This window comes from Podarcis liolepis, assembly GCF_965112155.1.
Source record: "Podarcis liolepis genome assembly, chromosome: 4".
NCBI classification, from domain to species: Eukaryota; Metazoa; Chordata; class Lepidosauria; order Squamata; family Lacertidae; genus Podarcis; species Podarcis liolepis.
The window spans coordinates 68761614-68782667 of record NC_139558.1 but is presented as its reverse complement, the minus strand read 5'-3'; the positions used below and the strand labels follow the sequence as shown (position 1 = coordinate 68782667).

At 39.8% G+C, this 21054-nt stretch overlaps 1 protein-coding gene across 4 annotated transcripts; it reads left to right on the top strand.

Annotated features, from left to right (window-relative positions):
• Nucleotides 1-23: 23 nt before the first annotated feature.
• ZNF654 (zinc finger protein 654) lies at nucleotides 24-19349 on the top strand (the record flags this gene model as incomplete). Of its 4 annotated transcripts, none has more annotated exons than XM_083498565.1 (9): nucleotides 24-414; nucleotides 8241-8386; nucleotides 10595-10676; nucleotides 11546-11681; nucleotides 12688-12890; nucleotides 14422-14561; nucleotides 14891-15032; nucleotides 16113-18390; nucleotides 18719-19349. In XM_083498565.1, the coding sequence occupies exons 1-9, from the start codon at nucleotides 283-285 to the stop codon at nucleotides 18724-18726; spliced, it is 3267 nt and encodes a 1088-aa protein (XP_083354691.1). In that variant the 5' UTR covers nucleotides 24-282. The 4 variants fall into 4 exon arrangements, with proteins under 4 accessions (XP_083354691.1, XP_083354690.1, XP_083354693.1 ...); XM_083498567.1 differs by lacking the exon at nucleotides 24-414 and adding an exon at nucleotides 566-730; XM_083498564.1 differs by lacking the exon at nucleotides 18719-19349 and having other exon boundaries at nucleotides 16113-18401.
• Between the last annotated feature and the right edge of the window lie 1705 nt (nucleotides 19350-21054).

Below are 21054 nucleotides of genomic sequence, written 5' to 3'. Positions count from 1 at the left end.
AATCAGAATGTGGGTCTGAAAGTTCAGCCGCGGATAGGGAGGCGCGTTTCCCAATCAGGAGCCGGAGAGCCGGAGCTGTGCCGAAATTAAACGGCCGGAGGGTCGGAGGTTGCGGGGGTCCGTGGCGGCTGATTGACAAGCGAGCTCGCCAATAAGGATGGCCCGTGGGGGGTGGTGCCGGAATTGAGGAACGCCGCGACAGGGGGCGGGCCATCCGGCGGATCGGGAGCACAGGGGAGGGGAGCTGGAGGAGCTCGGTACGCGCAGGGCGGCCGGAGCAGCATGGCGGAAGACGAGAGCGATCAGGAGTCAGAGAGGCTCGGCGAGGAACTCGAGGCCATTGCCGGGCCGCGGCTTCCCACCGGCTTGTCCCCGGCCTTGAGCAGCCAGTATTATTGCTACCGCTTCTGCCAGGTGAGGCGCTGGCCCCGCCCCCTGGAGGCTGACACCTTGCGGGGTGGGGGTGGGCTGGGGAGGCGGACAGAAGGACAGGGGCGGCCGGGCAGGAAAAGCTGCTCGGCGACGGGTCCCCTGCGGGTGGTTCTCTTGGAGGCGCTTCGCGGGGGCGGACCAACCGCCGGAGGGGGCGACGCTGAGGGCCCCTTTCTCGGCCAAAGCGAGGCGCCGTTCTCCGGGCCCCTGTTCGCTTCTTTTTTCCCCCTCACGGGCGACGACCGGTCGCGGAGGAAGCTCCTTCATTTTCTCTCCCATTCCTCTAGTCTCCCCTCAGGTCAGTTTCTCCCCTCGGGAATAGCGAGGTTCACGAGCTCGTGGTTGGCCCTCCCTTCTTTTATTGTGAGAGGGAACAGTGATTTGTGTGGGGTGTCAACAGTGGAGCTCGGCCTGACCTTTTCATTCCCCCCTCCCTTCCTGGTGCTGTCGCGGTGGGGGTGCTGGGGAGGAGGGAGGGAGGGAGGGAGCTTCTCCCTTCCCTCTCGGCCCGCCGGTCGGGAAGTTAGTTAGTTGCCAGGGTGGCGCGCGGGGGTCCCCGTGAGGTCAGGGCTTGGCGGAGGGGGTGCGAGTTGTTTGCAAGAGGCAAAAAGGAGCAGGAGGAGACAGACAGGTTTGTTCTCCTCCGGGGAAAGTCTTTCCTGGCCTGTCCTTCCTTCCCTTAAATAATAATAATAATCATAATAATAATAATAATAATAATAATAATAATAATAGGGCTTCCTTGCCACGGGAGAAAGAAAAATGCGCTCCGAGGAAAATGGCTGGTGGCAAACTGGTTTGCGTTGCTGGTGCTGTTTGTTAGGAGGGGTAGCTGTCCCTGAAGGCTTTTGTTCCCTGGGGAAGAGGAGGAAGAGGAGGGCCATGGTTGGTTGAGTGGTCTTGTTTTATTAATTAACTGCTTGGTTCGTATTATTTGAAACATTGCTAGGCTGCTATTTCTACAAGGTATCTTATGACACGAACAGTCCTGTGCAATGCGTGCTTGAGGTGAAGTTCACCCTATTTAGCGAAACTTACTTGCAGGTGTGTATGCTCATTGGAATCAATCAGGGTTTTTTTTCCCCTCCTTGAGTCAATTGTTCTAATGAATTATTTGCTTAATTTTGAAACACTTGCTGTTCAACTATTTACCAGGTTTGGAACATTTTTAAAGCAGTTTCAAGAGCCTAAAGATGATAAATGACAGCTAAATGTCATTGCTACATTGTTTGCATTTTTGTAGGTTGCTTGTATATAAGGCAACAGCAATTCAAAATTGACTGGATGACAATGTATTGAGACTTGGTGGCCAAATAAAATACCATTTTTGCTATCCTTATTTTGTATTTAAATTATTTGGGAAGGACTCCTGTTACCCACTTACCTGGAAGTTAGTGAACTCATTGAGTTTTAGTTCTGACTAGACATGTTCATATTGGGTTGTTAATGCAAAGGTAATCAGAAGATAGCTTTGATTTCATGTTGGCCATGCATTTTATATAAATAGCATATCAAATGCTTGACTAGTAGATTATTGTAAACACCATAGCTTTGTAACCTGTGTTAGGCACTTTTGATTGTGGTGTAGTGACAAGAACAGGCAGAAGCTCCCAACTGTGACTATATGCTAGGTGCTTCTCTCTTCCCTTCCCTAATAGCATGCAGACAGAAAAAAATGCCAGTGTATAAAATGCTATGCTTTGGAGGAAGACTGCTGATAGAAACTAACTTGCAAATATCTAGCTAGCTACATCTTGTGTGCTGATACCCTTTAAAGAATCCTTTCTGTAATCCTTTCTTCGTAGCTTTTGATTTTTAAAAACTAGATTTAATAGGCCTGTGAATGGCCCAGTCTTTGTTTCTTTCTCATTCCCCATTCTCTCAAACACGTAGATTCTATGCACTGACAGTTCATCTATTCCACACTTACAGTGCTGTGTCAGTTGGTGAAAAATCTGGTTGGCATGGTAAAACTTGCAGTTTTAAACAGTCTTCATTGATAAACATTTAGACTTCCAAATCAGTGTGTTTAGGGCTGGAATGGAAATCTACTTAACCTGCCTTTCTATTTTTTATTGGCTTCATACCCTCCATTTTCTGTTTAAACCAGGCAGTGTTGTGCCTTTCCACTGTCACTGTTTCCTTGGCGCTTTTCTCATACAGGATCTGTCTTGTCTTGTAAGCTGTATTTTTCTCTGTCTCTGGTGTGAGGAAGCTTAGGTATGGAAGGTCTTGCTAGCTGCTTCGGCCAGGCAGTGTTGCAAACTCGCTTGTGCACTCATTGTGTACAACCCTGTGAATATGTTCCTGACTGATGTAGAGTAGTTTTAAAATGATATACAAAGTTACTGAATTATTACTATAAATTTCCACAATTGGATGCTCAGGGTAAAGTAGTGGTATACAATGACAATTTTAATAAATTCCAATAACACATTCATTGCTGTGTGCTTGATATGGAATAGTGTGTGGCTATTCATTTGCCTAAGTCTGACTGTCATATATGTGTATTGACAAGCAGTACCTTGCAGTCAAACTTTTTTTATATTAAAAAAACACACCTTAACAAAATTGATGCCTTAAAATGGAAGAAGGAGACAGTGTTATTACAAGAAAGCAATAGTGAAGCAGAGCTAAAGGAAGCTGTGCTTTTTCATGGCTACAATTCTTATTCCTTATCATATGGGATTGGAGGATTTAGTTGTCATAACTAGTTTATGCGTAAGCAACGGGTGTTCCTAACTTTGACATTGATTTTGCAATTTGATGTTGAGTAACACACCTGTTCAGTTAGTAATGTTTGTAGGTAGAGGATATGCATAACACATGTCGGGATCCAAGTTTGGAGCTGGTTTTTAGTCTTTGGGCATTTCAGTTTACATGAACATAATCTGATTAATATTATTCTACTAAATTATTTCCTTGATGGTAAGTACCGTATTTTTCGCTCTATAACACGCACCAGACCATAACACGCACGTAGTTTTTAGAGGAGGAAAACAAGAAAAAAAATATTCTAAACGAAATAGTGGATATATGATTTTTGTGGTTCATGCTGTGGCCACAGACATGTGATCTGACAGTGAGTTTGGAGTAGCCCAATGCAAAAATCCTGAGGATCCATGTGGATCCATGCTTTGTAACCACGGAGGAGGGAAAGAAGGGGAACCATGGATCCTCTGCTCACGACTGCAGCAGATCTCCCCCGCCACCCGCAGGCATTCGCTCCATAACACGCACAGACATTTCCCCTTACTTTCTAGGAGGAAAAAAGTGAGTGTTATGGTGCAAAAAATACGGTACTTTATGGCAGGTGCCCATTTACCTTGCAAGCTCTGAGTTCTGAAATTTGAAGTAGGCCTTTATAGGAATAGTGAACTTAGCTGCTACTTACAAGATTTCTTATTTTCATCAACTACTCCCTTTGGCTAGAGCTGACTATATTTTTGCAGCATCTTAGCAATACTATCCTGTTTTCATATACAAGATTCTGGCTGCAATCCTGTGCATACTTATCAACAAGCAAGTCCTACTGAACACAGTGGGATTTGGTAGAATTGCACTGTTTGTCTCATTTCTCAGTAGATGCTGAGTCTTTTACATAACTTCTGAAGACCAAGAGTTAAAAGGGCATTTTAAATAGCCTTGTGTTTAATACTCACCAGGAAGGTGTGCATGTAGTTTTGTTTCCCCTCAGCCAGTCTTATTTGGTTTCCATGCTGTCTGAGGAGAAAAATAAAGTCTTTCACTAGCATAACTGATAAAAAGCTAGTTAGTATCTTGTGTTCCCATGCTGATCATAGAGGAAGGGGATTCCCCTGCTCTGCAGCTATCATGGGACCAGGCTACTGGCTTCTTCCTGTGTTCCTTGACTTTTAAATAGTGATACAATGTGTTCTTTGCTTTCACAGTGAAAGGTGCATTCATGATTGTTAAACTTGTAAATCATAAAACAAGTAGTTCTGCAGATGTTGCTGGACTACAGATCCTACCATCCCTATTGGCCATTCCAGCTTGGGTTTGTAGGATTTGGATTCCAGCCACATCTGGAAGCCCACACGTTCCCCATCTTGGCTGTAAACATTTCTCCTACTTCTTCATACATTGTTTAACTGGCTGATAATCTGTAAGAGCATAACTTTAATATCTTTGCTCTTGCTTATAGTTGTTGGTTCAAAATACCTTGTATTTTTACATTTTCTCCATAGCATATAATTATGTGTATATGCAATAGAGTAACTTTGAATTGCAAATTTTATCTCAGAGTAAATCTAGCTTATTCTAGACTGAGTGAGGAAATATAAAAGAGAAAACATTAAGCTTTTTTAAAATGGTATACTATGCTAGAAATGTCACAGGGTAGCCTTCAGCTCTTTACAGGCAGGTAAACCACTGTGACCAAAGGACTACTTCAAGATGTGCAGTTGAAGTGTAAGCTGGTTTTGGGTGCTGATATTTAGATAATGTGCTACAAGTAAAACAGCTAGTTCTTTAACAGCTAGACCTTCTTGGCTGTGAGCCCTAGAAGACCTGCTCTCTGCCTTGCAGGCCTTTTCCCACCTAGCCTCAGAGGGCAGGGCCCTGAGGCTACTAAGCAGACTCTTGGGTTGGGGTGTTATTTAGGGCAGGCATGGCCAAACTTGGCCCTCCAGATGTTTTGGGACTACAGTCCTCATCATCCCTGACTACTGGTCCTGTTAGCTAGGGATGATGGGAGTTGTCCTATAACATCTGGAGGGCCAAGTTTAGCCATGCCTGGTTTAGGGGTTTTGTTGGGGGTGGGGTTGCTGCAGTTTTTAATATATTTTTTGTACATTATTTTAGATCATATTATGATTTATGTGGAAATGGTTTAATCTGATTGTGTACTTTTTATTTTTTTTATGTTGTAAGACGCTGTGAGCATGGTTTTAACTATGGAAAGGCAGCAAACAAATAAAATTATGTATATATGTATCTGATGCCAGCTGACTTATACAGTGGAACCTTGTGTTACGTATCACCCTCCTTATGAATGCTTCCGCTAACCCGGAAGTAGATGCTCCTGGTTGTGAACTTTGCCCCAGGATGCAAGCGGAAGTCGCACGCTGGCAGCGCAGCAGCAGCAGGAGGTGCCATTAGTGAAAGTGCGTCTCATGTTAAGAACGGTTTTGGGTTGCAAACGGACCTCCAGAACGGATTAAGTTTGTAACCAGACGTACCACTGTACCTGGTAGTTTGCTACCTGTTATCATGAAATCATCTCTCTTCTATCCGAATTCCTAAGTGATATTGGTGGGGGTAACAAGTGTCATTTCAACCATTCCCATTGATGATGATGATGATAATGATGATCTATTATTTATATCCTGCCCATCTGGCTGGGTTTCCCCAGCCACTCTGGGCGGCTTCCAACAAAAGATTAAAAGTACTTTAAAACACCAGTCATTAAAAACTTCCCTAAACAGGGCTGCCTGCAGATGTCTTCTAATCCTCGGATACAGTGGAACCTCGTGTTACGGACGGGATCAGTTTCAGAGGCCCATCCGTGACACGGAACTGACGCAAGCCAAAGTGCCGCGTCTGCGCCCGCGCACAGCGCTATTTAGTGCTTCTTTGCATGTGCGAGCGGCGAAACCCGGAAGTAACCCATTCTGGTACTTCCTGGTTGCTGCAGGACGCAACACAAAAACATGTAACCTGAAGTGGACGCAACATGAGGTATGACTGTAGTTGTTAATTTCTTTGACATCTGATGGGAGGGTGTTCCACAGGACAGGCGCCACTACTTAGAAGGCCCTCTGCCTGGTTCCCTGTAACTTCGCTTCTTGCAGTGAGGGAACCACCAGAAGGCCCTTGGTGTTGGACCTCAGTGTCTGGCCTGAATGATGGGGGTGGAGACACTCCTTCAGGTATACTGGGCCCGATGCCATTTAGGGCTTTAAAGGTCAGCACCACCACCACTTTGAATTGTGTTCGGAAACGTAGTAGGATTACAGCTGCTGCAGCTAGTACGGCTATGTTAAAAAGAATTATAAATTACTGCAGTATTGTTTCTGGAGAAAATGCATCTCATGCTTGACATCTATTTATGTTAAAAACATATATGCTTAATTTTTACTAACAGATTTGGATCAATTTAATCCTATCCAGCAAAAAAGCCCATGGGAAACAATGGAAATGGGATATAAATCAACCTCTTCACTGTGTGAAGCTTCATTGGTTGTCCCCAGGATTGGCAAGGCTCATTTGACAGCAACGAGAAAACAAGCCTTTAATGTTATTGGCCCTGTCCTATGGAAAGCAATGCCAGTAAAGTTTCAGCAGACTTTAATCTTTAAATGTCTGCTGAACTTTTCTATGCCGCCAAGCATATTTAATGTTTTTATTAAAATAAATGAATGAGCACAGTTGATTCAACCTCATAATCTACATGCAAACACAGATTCTGTCCCCTCTGTAGTTAATATGTTGCATATTCCATTGTGTTTACAAATGCAAGGCACACTCAACATATTCATTTAAATACTGCTTTAAATATTATTTGAACAAGTTGTGCAGCTTCTGCAATACATACTTGATGCTGAATACCCTCCTCATCACAAGACTTGGTAGCAAAATATTCAAAGCGGTAAAAACTGAATGGGAGGAGTTGCCTTGTGCAATGGTCACTTCATGTTGATGATCTCTAGCAGGCCACCCCACTGCCCTCCCTTCAAGTATTCATTCTCATCCCCCATCCAACCACCCCTCCTGTCTTTATTAGTCCATCCGTCTTGTTGGAGGATGTGTGGAAGAACTGCTTGTTACTAAATGCCTGCAAGCACCTTTGTTCCCTCTCCCTGGCAAGAGCACACATCAGCTCGCTCAAAACAAAGAGCCCCAAATAAGCATTCCTTCCTAAGACTTGGCCTTATTGGTGCCGACAGGTAAAATGAGATTTCTAAGTGCAGTTTTTCAAAAGATAATTTGTTAATATGATATTTGATCAGCATTGAAGCCCACGCATATCCATTAGGTTGGTGGTGGTCTACCTCTCACTCTTTTTTCCTTCTTTTGCTTTGTTTTCTCTTCAGACTACCCTTTATTTTCTATTTCTTTGCTATATCTTGCTTGTTAGCTCTTTCTGAATGTTATGGAGAGGATGGATGCAATGAGGTGGTGTGTATATATCAAATACATATTTAAACAATAAATACAGTAATTCTATTTGGTGAAAGAATTCCAGCCCATCACTGAGTGGGTAATGAAACATTCCAAAAGTAAAAAAAGTCAGGACAAATAGTTGTTGGGCCCCTAGCCCCAGTAGTTTTTCTGTGTATGTAGGCACACTTGTTTATATTCTGCCTGTGTTAGCAGTCCTCAGTTTCATCCAGATCTAGTTCTTGTTTATCAGAGTTCCTGTCCTGTCTCAAATTGTTGTAATTTTTGGTAGCAATTTTATTGACCCTGACAGTGGACTGCCCATTTGCCAAATACAGTGGTACCTCTGGTTACGTACTTAATTCGTTCTGGAGGTCTGTTCTTAACCTGAAACTGTTCTTAACCTGAAGCACCACTTTAGCTAATGGGGCCTCCCACTGCCGCCGCGCTACCGGAGCCCCATTTCTGTTCTCATCTTGAAGCAAAGTTCTTAACCTGAGGTACTATTTCTGGGTTAGCGGAGTCTGTAACCTGAAGCGTATGTAACCTGAAGCGTTTGTAACCTGAGGTACCACTGTATTACAAAAGAGATCCCCATGGCTTTGCAAATTGTTAGGATTCCTCTTTGTTCTAATTTTGACCATATTTAATTTGTACTCTTTTTTTCCCTTTTCCCCTGCCAATAGGTTGTGGAAGACTATGCTGGAAGATGGCAGGTTCCTCTGCCACAGCTTCAAGTGCTTCAGACAGCTCTCTGTTGTTTCACATCTGCTTGTGTATCATTCCCAACTGATTGTGAGCACGTGCAGTATGTGCTGAGTAGCTTAGCCTTGTAAGTATTATTATTTCACTCTTCATCCTGTAAGATTCCAATGTTGTGAACAAGTAAAAGTGCTAAACTATATCTGAATGAAACATAAAGAATAGTTTGAGGCCTCTGCAAACCTGTACAACTGGTTAATAAAAATGCCTGGGAAAATAGAAACAGAACAACTTCAGCAGAACATGTCAAAGCAAAATATTTGTTTCTCCTATTTCTGTCCTAATTTTCTGGATAATTCATCACTTGAGAAACGCATAGTCAATGACAACTCTGTGTATTTTCTGAGTTAAGTGTTGTGAAGAAAATTAATCTCTCATTCCCCCCCCCCCCATGCAAAAATCAATGGTTGCTGTCATAACCATTTCACAAGTTTCAGTTTGTAACTAACAATATCCTCCTGTGTGTTCACATGTAAGGCTGGGATTGGCCTATATATATTGTTCGATGATAGTTCTCATTTTCCACATGTTAATTAATCTAGCTCTATGATAGATTTTGGGGGGGGATTTACCCTTGTGAATTTAAGACGTGAAACAGAGCTGAACATTTCATAGAAAAGCTAGTTTTAGATGGAATGGTGTTATTACTATTTTTAAAAGAAACTTAATTGTTAATATGCCATATTAGGATGTTTGCTTATTTTTAAACCAGCTCAAGCGCTTATGGAAACCAGCTCAAGCGCTTGATAAACCTGCTTTGAGCATTTTTTTAAAATGATGATCAAAATAATCTGTGATCAGATTGAAATACTTTTTATTTTTAATCCCCTGTCTCCTCACGTCTGCCACCTCTGTAAATAATAGTTGTGTTCAGTTTGACTTGTGAGTCACAAGTTCCCGTACAGTCTCTGTTTTGAAATACTGAAAGTTCAATCTTGGCTCTTTTTGATACATATCAGCCAGTATCAACTGCCAGTGCAGAGTATGTACTGGGTGTGGGTGGGGTTTTCCTTGGCTGGTGAAGACTAGTAGACACTTGGCTAGTTGCTGGCTGGAATCACCTGTCTCTTCCTTAGGCACTGCACATTAAAAAGCTCAAATCTGTAGTTGGTCAATATTGATGTGGGTTCTCTAAGTGTTCTATACCTTAGCTAGATTTCCGTATTTTTACAGTGGTGCTTCAGTACTTTTGTTCACCACAACAAGTATGACACTGCTCTCTGAAGAATGTAGCAAGCTGCCAGCCTTCCTCCAAATTTTGAAGCAGTATAGGGGTGGAGATAACCCTGGAATTTAAACAGAAATCTCCAGCTTGAAGGTTTTGAGTAGGCATAGGCAAACTCGGCCCTCCAGATGTTTTGGGACTACAATTCCCATCATCCTTGACCACTGGTCCTGTTAGCTAGGGATGATGGGAGTTATAGTTCCAAAACATCTGGAGGGCTGAGTTTGCCTGTGCCTGGTTTTGAGGAAGAATTTTGGCTCCCAGATGTGTTCATTTATGCCTTTAAATTTTGCCTGTGGACTAAAATAATCTGCACTTTTGTTTGAGTTATTTTTGGTGTCACGAATGCCTTAGCAGAGGCTTGTAAAATTGTTCAAGAAGTTACTTGTATTTTTGGCAGGAAGGTCAGAATGGATAGTGAAACATGTTTGGAACTTCCCTTGCAAATTCCTATAAGGGTTGCTTCTTATAATACCACATGCATTTGGGATCATTAGGTTAGATTATCCAGGAAGCTGGAGTTGACTAGCTCTCTCTCCTCTTAGGTTCTGCAGTCTTGAGGATTGCCCACTGCGTAGCCATTATGAAGTTGAATACTGATAGGACTGAATTAATGCTGACTGGCAAGCCATGTGCAATACGAGGGAAGGGATAGTCAGAATTAATGCTGACTTCATATCAGAAATGGGGATTCTGTGGCTGTCCAGATGCTGCTGAACTACAATTATTGTCATCCCCAACCATTGAACATGCTTGCTGGCAGGAGTTGAAATTCAGGATCTTCTGGACAGCCACAGGTTCCCAGTCCCTTCCTATCTCAGTCACACAAGTTTCATCTTCATGATACATAAGTGAGAACATATGCTAGTGCTCTAGTATATTCAGTGGCTTCCTTATGTGTTCTGATGCAATTCAGGGTGCTAGTTGATATAAAGCCCACAGGGGCTAGTGTCACATTGGTGCTTAGTTTAAAATTCTGCGCTTAAAACTTGTGAACTAAATATGTCTTCATTTTTTGCCTCGTTTTTGATTCCTAATTGCTTTGATTTTTAGGAGTTTTTTTGAATTGTTGCTGTTCTTTGGAAAGGATGAATTCTATGAAGATCCTTTAAAAGATATGCTGGGCTCAATCCAGGTAATTTATTGTTCATATGTTTGAGGAAAGGCTATTATTACAGTTTTCAGAGTATGTGACAGAGACTCAGTAAGCAAAAAGTAGCCTCCTGCTTTGAAAAATCTTAAAATTGAGAAATGAGATCACTGGTAAATATTTTATGCTATGATCAGTAAGATTAGCTTTTTATGCTAAATTTCCCTAGGACAAGGATGGCCAACTTTTTTCAGCCTGTGACTTTGGATCCCACAGTTACAGTGTCGTGTCCTCACATGCACACTGGGAAAGTACAGTAGAAAACAGTTTTTTAGTGCTAAATGACAAGGTGCTTACAGGGAGCTGTCAATTGGAAGTAAGCCTGAGAGTCACACAGCTTTTTGCCAGGCCAATACCATTGTCTGATGTCTTTCTTGTAGCCTTTTCACTCACCAAGAACACTGAGCACTTTGGGCTTGCCTCCCAGCATTGCCACTGCCATCTCAGCCTTCACCCTGTGACGCATTGAGAGAATGTTGCAGAAGTCTCTGTGATATATTTGTGTGCTGCTGGGGGTGTTGGGGAAGGAAAGCTTGAAAGAGCTAGTCAAGGTGCATTGAGAAGGGTAACCTGAATGCATTACTGGCCAGCACTCTGACTTCCCTCCCACCTAGTCAAGATATCGCCGTTATCTTCATTTTTTAAAATTTTATTTTAAACTTCGAAAATACAAATGTAAACAACAGAAAAGGTTCCCCTTAACTCGTGACATAAGCTAAACGAGAATTAATGCTTTAAATGTATTTTACCCTGTGTGTATATGGAATTATATTAAATTATGCAATTTATTTATGAAAAGACAAACAAAGCTCAGTCCACTTGACGTATTAAAGAAATATTTGTATCCATTTTAGGAATGTCAGAACCTCTTGAGCAGATACGGAAGCGTTAATTTGGAGTTGGTGACTCGAATTATCAGAGATGGAGGGCCTTGGGAAGATCCTATATTACAAGCTGTCCTTAAAGCAAAGCCAGTTTCTCAGGAGTTGGGTACTAAGCTTTTTTCCATAAATAGACCAAAATAGTACCACAGAGAAATGTCCTAAATCATGATATCTGCTTATAATTTTATGTAACTTCATTTGCAGGTTGTCTGTCACTCTTTTTATACTGGGGATAGCGGGGTAGAATTGGCATTTATAAATTGATTAATTTCCCCCCCAAAACGGAATTTCTCTTCCTTCCTTCCTGCTGTATCATTATTCCCAGGGCAGCTGACAGTTATGGAAAAGAAAGGAAAAAGAACACCCCATAAAATCACATAACAGAATAAAATGAATTGCCATGGAAATTAAAAGACACGGGTGGAATAAATGGCCTGTGTTATTCTTAATATGAGCACACTAGTCTTGCCCTATTGGCCGCTTATACATGTGGAGCTTTCAATTTCTGTGTATTGCTCCTGATGAGCAAAGAGTTCAAAGAACAACTCCATGCATTTCCGCCAATTGTCTATACAAATCTTCCCCTCAGTCAGTTGTGAAACATTTGCTTGTATAGGAGTTTGAAATGCAATTGTAATGAAGAATATTGCAGTAAAAGGCTTACAGTTGTCATTAAACAGTCACTGGGGCTGAGTTAATATGAAAGAGGCATCTGGCAGTGGAGGTGATATGCTATTTCTTGTTAATGTAAGAATTTTTATACTGATTTCTAATGTAGCTGACACCTAACTGACCTCATTCTATTATTAATCTAGATATTTTACCAATTTTTTTTATTAAATTTGTTAGTTTGTTACAGAAAAAAAGGCCTCCAGCATACTTAGAACATAAAGTACAGGTAAAAATACAGTATAATATAACCAGATTTACACAACAGCATATGCAATTCAGAAATACCCAAAGCAATTTGTTGGGAGGTTGACCTAGCATAATTTGTTAACTTTAACAGAAGCTCTTACCTTACATCTTTGTAAAATAGAACTTTTTGTTTAACCTATGTTGCAATTTAAGATTTTTGTAATCTAACTGTTTTTTTCATTTGTTTTTACCAGTTAACAAATATTTAAGCTCTGAAAACCCACTGTTCTTTGAATTGCGTGCCAGATACCTTATTGCCTGCGAACGCATCCCAGAGGCAATGGCTCTAATCAAATCTTGCATGAATCATCCAGATATTAGTAAAGACCTTTACTTCCATCAAGCATTTTTCATGTGTCTTTATATGTCACCACTGGAAGACCAGCTTTTTCAGGAGGTACTGTTCAACACATTTTTGTGCTTAATGTTTTGAGGATAATTGTAAAATTCCTATTACAGCAAAGTAGACAAATGGTAAAACAAGGATGTTTTAAAATCAAATTCCTGCACTAAATATCAAACTTTGCACAGAAGATAATTTCTGAAGAGCAATAGAAGCTGTTTCCATCCTAATGCTAGCATTGCACTACCCCTACTCCAGAACTGGATGTCCATAGTTGGTGTGATGGGGGCCATATAGAAGTAAATGGAGAGGTGAAATTGATGGGACCAAATTGCAAGCAGTTCCTGATGAGATCCATGTTTTCTCGTGGCGTGGGGGGGGGGAGTGAGAGAAAATGCATTGCATTTTAATGGTTTATAGTGTTAATTAATGTTATTTAAAACATAAAACATTTTAAAAACATTTTAGGCTAGAACAGTATTAATTGTTAGTCTTCTCAGTAGAATCCCATAGCAGTGGCACTAAATTTCCTGCAACACTGACAACCATGCTGCTGAAAGCTAATGTCTTCTTTTGCTTGGGAGTTATTGAAATGCTGTATGTAAGGTTAAAGGTAAAGGACCCCTGGATGGTTAAGTCCAGTCAAATGCAACTATGGGGTGCAGCCCTCATCTCATTTCGGGCTGAGGAAGCCAGCGTTTGTCTGCAGACTTTCCGGGTTATGTGGCCAGCATGACTAAACTCCTTCTGGGACAACGGGACACCATGACAAGTGCCAGAGTGCATGGAAATTCCATTTACCTTCCCACTACAATAGTACCTATCTATCTACCTTCACTGCTATGTTTTTGAACTGCTAGGTTGGCAGAAGCTGGGACAGAACAACAGGAGTTCACCCCTCGCACGGATTCAAACCGCCAACCTTCCGATTGGCAATCCCAAGAGTCTCAGTGGTTTAGACCTTGTTCAGAAACAGTGTTTATGCAGAAAAAAATGTATGTCACAGGCAGTGATGACTCTAAAACATGGTCTCCAATTCTTTAAATAGTCATCTTATACACAGATGGCATGCATACATTAGTCATTTTTTTCTGGAATTAAAATAATACTTGATACTATCTTTCTCAATCACTCTGCTACAAAATTAATAAGGTAGCAATTTTTACTGTGTTACAATCAATAGTTTTACACAGAGTTGAATAAAAATACATCAATTTACAGCAAGTTATAGTTTACTGCTAAACTTCCATCACAACTTTCTGTATGTGTTAATATTATGAATTTATTTTTTTATCCCTTTTAACATTGTTACTGAGTGTTTTTGGGATGCATTTTACTGAAATCAAATTGCCAAACTAGCTGCTTACAAGGGTCAAATATATGTTGCATAGAAACTGTCTTAATATACTTCCATTCTAAAATAAAAATCTAGGCAACACTCCCAATCCTAACCCAAAATAAAATTGGCATTCATATTTGACAGCAATCGCTCTAGTAGCAGCAGTTTGAGGATTCCAATTACTGTTAAATGGTGAGCATTAATGTTACTAGACTTACTCAAATGGATCTCATTTTGATTGTATAGCACTTGCTGAGGACTGATTGCAAGAATGGCACTGAAATCATCTGCAACATTGCAAAGGAAGGGAAGACTGCCTTAGCCTTGTACCTTTGTGAATCATTCCTTATTCCACAGCTCAAAAAGGGAGAGATGTATTACATATGGTAAATACTTTATCTCTCATAATATTCTACTAAAGGCTAGTAGAAGTATAACTTATAGTTGTAACTAATACATAGTCAAGGTTTCACTTTTCTGAATTGCTATTGAAGATACCCTTACAGCATGGGATATACTGCATATTCTCTCTCTCTCTCTCTCTCTCTCTCTCTCTCTCTCTCTCTCTCTCTCTGTGTGTGTGTGTGTGTGTTTATAATCCTTAGTTATATGTAAATTACTGTGTTCTTAGTAGCATAATTACTCTTCTATAAATATTTCACTTACAGAATTGCTGTTTGAGCTTCATGCTAACAAACCACTTTCTGTTTTATAGGGAGCTGATCTTCATTTGGAGTAAACTGCAGCTTAAATCTAATCCATCAAAACAAGTATTTGTAGAGCAATGCTACCACCTCCTAAGGATAGCTACAAACATAAGAGTTATATTCCCTTTCATGAAAGTTATTAGGGATGAAGTAAGTTATTGTTTCGTGAAAACTTCTTTTTTTAAAAAAAATACTAGATTCCACCACTGCTATGAATAATTATTGTACACAGAGTACAGTTGCATAATAGAACTTTTAGTTTAAATGTCAGGAAATTGTTTATAGATGCTGAGATAGGAGCATTGCAGACATAACTCTTAATCATAACTAATGCTAACCACTATTTTAATCCTGGTTAAGATCCAAAACATACTGTGAAATCATGGTTTAGTTTGCAGCAGAAATGTACACAGTGCCACTAGTGAAACTTGCAGTTCTTTGTCTGTATAGGGACATAAGATCAAGTGGTGTTTAAACAGAAACTTTGAAGATTGATTTTATTGCATCAGCTTGTTAGTTTTTTGCATTCTGTAAATTTATTCGAGAAAAATGCATTTAAAAAATAATAATCTTCCCAGTATTACTTGTCTATATTGCCATTGTTACTTATGCCATCAAGTATTAATTCAATAACTTTATTACTCATTTCATTGCACTATAATGTAGACATACTTCAGTAAGATTCATACATTATATGTGCATCTGAAGATTGTGTGTTGCACCATAAGGGAAATATGTCTTTTCCTCACTTTTACATCACCACGAAAGTACAACCAGAAGTATGACTTCCTTCTAACATCCAGAGGTGCAACTTGGTGCTTTCAGAGGTCTCCTTTATAAATCTGTAACAGTTGTGCTAGTATATAGGAGGCTGCTGTAGCCTCAGGCCGTCAGTCTAGCTCATATCAAGGAAGACAATTTCATTGGCCCTTCCCCTGATGTAATACTCCAATTGAAGGCTTGGTATAATAGTCATGGTGTAATAGAAAACAATAACTGTTGATTAAGAACGTAACATGGCAAAAATAATACTTTGGGGCTAAACAGAAACTTTTTTTAAAACAACATATTTGGCAGGGATGTTCATGCCTGCTCCATTCAGTATATTATAATTTGTAAATAGCTGTAGAATATTATGAGATGTAGAAGGATCCCAGTAAATTGGATTGTCTTTGTGTTCTGGGTTTTGAAAACATTGGTAAGTTATATTGTCTCATTTCTTTTTCATAGGTTGGCAAAGAAGGCCTGCAGATTTGTGTTGAGATATGTGGAAGTGCTCTCCAGTTGGATCTCCGTGATGATCCCAAAATGAAGTGTCTGATATATAAAACCATTGCTCACTTTTTGCCAAATGACTTGGAGATTGTCAGAATATGTGCTCTTTCTGTCTTTTTCCTTGAGCGCACCTTGGAATCATATAGCACAGTTGAACATCTGTACAAATTTGCGGATGAAGAGTACAACGATCAAACCAGTTCTGTTCAGAATCGTGTGCGATTTGAGCTGCTTCCAATTTTGAAAAAGGGGTTGTTCTTTGATCCTGAGTTCTGGAATTTCTTGATGATCAAGCAGAACTGTTTAGCACTGCTAAAAGAGAAAGCATCAGTTGATTTGAATAAAAGTATGCCAGGGCATTCTTCCGCACATGTTTCAAAGACACGTCGAGGATTGCGTGGTGATCAAGCCTGTATAGCTGATGTAAACAATACAGAACTAGAGCATGATAGCCCTTCTGGAGCACATGATAATTCCAAGAAAAACCATATAACTCTCAGTTCATCTAAAGTCGATCACAATGTACCAAGGCACCGTTGTGTGTTATGTAACAGGGAATTTCTTGGTGGTCACATTGTGAGGCATGCACAAGCTCATCAGAAAAAAGGCAGCTTTTCCTGTGTAATGTGTCGCAGGAAATTCAGGCAAAAAGGAGTAATGCTCAAGCACTTAAAGAATCACATCAAGAAAATGACAAGGCGTCACCTTGCTGTTACTTGTCATGATCAGGAAACCCCTAACGAAAATGAAATAAACTGTGCCGATACAGGTGTCACAACTGAAAATGGGAAGTCGGAAAGCTGCAAAGACAGCAAAGTAGAGGTTGTCATCATACCGGATACAAATCAGGAGATGCAGAATTCTGAACTCCTTTTTGATATAACTGAAAATCATGATAGTTGCCAGGGGACCATTATCGAAAATGGTAGTTGTGATAGCTGTTCAAATAATACTCCTGAACCAGAAACCATGGGAGGATTTCCAGAAAGTGATAGCAACCTAAATAAAGAGTTGCCTGTACTTCATAAAGTAAATGGGGTGTTATGCCCTCAGAATGACTTTGACATTATGGACCAAGCAGGTAACTTCAAGTGTCCTGCTAATGGCTGTATTAGAGTCTTTAAAAAGATAAGATTTCTGAATAAACATGCCCGGAAAGCTCACCCCTCTGATCTGAAGGTGCAAGAACACATAATGAAGTCTAATAAAGGAAAATGTCGCTTCTGTCAGAGAAAGTTTTTTGATTCTCAACATTTTATTGATCATCTAAAGCAGCATGTTTATCCAAATGTTTATTTTTGTTTACACTTTAACTGTAATCAGAGATTTAAGCTATCCACAGAACTTGCGGAGCATATAAAAAGCCACAGTGAGTTTAAAGCTCAGTGTAACTTTGCACAGTGCGGTAAACTTTATGAAGATCTTTCGTTGCTGTATGAGCATGAAGCTCAGCATTATTCCAACAAAACTGGTCCTTCGGAAGAAGCTGATGAAAACATTTTTTCAGATACTACTTTGGAATCCCAGTGTAGCATCCAGGAAAAAGAAAGTAGTAATAGTAAAAAGGAGACTGTAATAGACTTGCCAGTTCCAACATGGAAAGCGAGGAAAGATTCTACAGAACCAAAGACTTACATTCAGAGTGAGAAGAAAATTAATAGTGTAATTCCGAATGGGAATGAAAATGCATGTGAAGGTACTGCTACAGTGGTGAACTTGATAGACCAAAAGATACCTGCGGTAGAGCCAAATTCGGAGAACTGTAATGTTACTGACCAACTAGTCAATGGGTATGGTGAACTGGAACAGACTTCTTCAGCATCCCTAGATACTGATTCAGAAAGTGTGATTGACAAAACAAGGACAGAAAATGGATCCGTTCCGCCTGTTTTACAGAACTCTCCTGATACACCACCAAACAGTGTTGCTCAGTTGCCTTCCAAACCAAATCTGATAACAGAAAATACTTCATATGGCTTAATTTTAACAAAGCCTTTTGTTAGACCATTGCCACCAAGTTACCTGGATGAGCGATACATTAGCATGCCAAAACGTAGAAAAACTTTGACTGAGAAAGTAGATACCCATTCAGAACAAGATAAAACTAGTAGCAAATTGGAAAGGTTAAGATGCAGCAAATGCCTGACCACCTACTGTAACTCAGAAGCACTTGAGCTTCACCTTGCACAAAAGAAATGTCGGACACTCTTTGGATTCGATTCAGATGATGAAAGTAAGTTTTGAAATACTAGGTCCATGTATAGTTGTAAAAGCATTAGACAAGATACAGTGGAAACAAGCAAGTGCCAGACAAATATTGAAAATGCGTGCAGTACATTTAAGGAGAAATGAATCCAAAATGTTAGGGTAGATAGATGCAAGAAACAATTGAATATAAGCTGTCAGATTTAGAATATAATATAGGCAAGCAAGTTAGTATGAGTGATTTTTTGAAGACAGTATTCCGTACTTGTTAAGTAGCTGAATTCCAGTATAAAACAAGAATAGAGAATGCTATATTGTGTATACTGTAAACATAATGATGTAATATTTGTTCACAGGTGCCTGATCAAATGTGAGAAGATTTCTCAGTGAAGAGTGATGTGGTGGAGCACTACAATATTCTGCATCAGTTGTCTTTCCCTTGTTGGCCTTAATTATAAAGAAGTCTGAAGTTACTAAAGAAAATCATGATCTTGCTCACTTGGGTCAGATCTAAGTGACTGTAGGAACTGCAGAATTTGAGTCCAGAAAAACTGTGTTAAAGCCCCCAAAGTACCAGTAATCTAGAAGCCACAAGGTCCTACATGAAATTCCAGTGTAAGTAAGTTCAAAGTGCAGTAACATACTGAGTGGGAACTAGGGAGAAACACAAGTGGTACATGCCTCTTTCAGATGTGCACAGTCAAAGGAAGCCTGTCTATATTATAACAACTATTTTGAGTCATTCTATTAAATGTCCGTATGCATAAAACCCAGTCAATTAAAAATTCATCTGTTTGTAGAGGTTGATTATTCTTAGCATTGGCATTTGGCTTATATTGTACTGTGCTTTGGAAAGACAACTCGTGAATGTAACAGAAGATCAGAACATGGCCATATCCTGGTAAAAATGTTAAGGCATACAAAACATGGAAGCATGTCTCAATCTAATATTTCAAAACACAAGTAATTAAACTTCTTTCAAATGCACCAACTTTCCTTTTTTTTTCTCCCCCCCCCCCAATACCTGACCCATAGATGACATCTATAAAGAATGCAGGCGAAAGGAAAATTATTTAAGTACAATGTTGGATACATGCAGTTTGAGGCTTAAAAGTAAATGCATATAATATTGAAGGCATCTGAACTTGACCTGGAATATAAAATGATTTTTTTTTATTCAAAGTATAGTTATTATGTTGGTACGGTTGATATCTTGAAAGACCAGTTTCCCCTATAAAATGAGCTACTTGGTTGTTATTTTTTTTAAAAGATACATTTCCAACTTTTCTAGAGTCCCACAAGATTCAAAGTAGATTGTCAATCCTAGGAATAAAAGCACTTGGCAAAATAGCTTCATTCTTGGTGAAATAGCAGGGAATTAAACGAATATACCCATATTGTAATCAGTATAGGAAGATATAATTATCTTTATGAAACAGTTGCTTTTTCTGAAAGATTATTGAAATGTATTTCTTTACAAAATTTGTGGTAAAAATTTTAGGACTCACTGTTTCTTCAGCTAACTGAATGCCTGTAAGGACAATTCGCACTGTGCCTTGAGAGGTGAAGCTTTAACCAACCTCATTCATAACATAGTATATGTAAAGACAGAGCATTCAGATTCAAAATAAGATCCAAACAAATATTTTCTTGAATAAATCAATATGCAAATTTTCATTTCATGAAAGGTCACATGTCAAGAGACTTTGCTAACCACAGATATTTTGGAGACATTTATATGGGTGGAGTAGTATGTTTCAAAGCATTGAATGATGGTGTGTGAGTTATCAACACAATTTTAGGCATTTCAACTTGTTGATCAGGTTCACGTAGTTATCTCTTCTCATCCATAAAACAAGCGTATTTCAGTGTTAAAAACAAAACCTCCATAATCAAATCTAGCCAAACGGCGGGGAAAGGATGGAATTATGATCTCACACAAACATGCTTGTACACTAAAACTATCATTTAGTGTATTGGACACCAAAGTATATGGTTAACCTTTGCATGCATTTGAGGTTATTGACTTGGATCCAGATTTTTGTTGAGCCATAGGTATTACTTAATCTGCACTTATTAATTGCCTTCTAAACCAATCTCAGCGGTTTACACAGAATAATTTAAAGCAGTTAAAAACACAAAAACAAAAAAATACAGTTAAGACAATACTAAAACACTAACAAGTGGACCCTCTTGGCAAAGCCCCAGCTGGGAGAGCCTGCTGGAACAAAAATGGCTTCAGCCATTTCTGGTAAGTGCAGATAGCGGCCACCTGTCATATCTCAACAGGAATGCTATTTCACAGAACAGGCAGCCACATTAAGAACTCTGCTCTGAGTTAATGTGGAGCAGGCTTCTGAAATCCTTGAACTTGTAGGAGGAACTCTGATCTACTGGCTGTATGTAAAATAAGGCAGTTTCTTAAGTAACCTGGTCCTGAGCTGTATAGGGACTTGTATGTCAATACCAACACCTTGAACTTGGCAGCACTTGCCTACTTTTCCTTCTGCCAGTGGGAACAATGGATCAGAAGTCTTTGAAGGAACCGTTTTGCAGAAGGCCTAGTTTGTATTCTGCCCACTGTCAAAGCTGCTCTAGACTATACTAAAATAGCAAAATTCAATCCCAATATAATCCAGATTATAATAGCAGATTTCTGTTATGTATAAATTATAAAATATTACTTTGCATG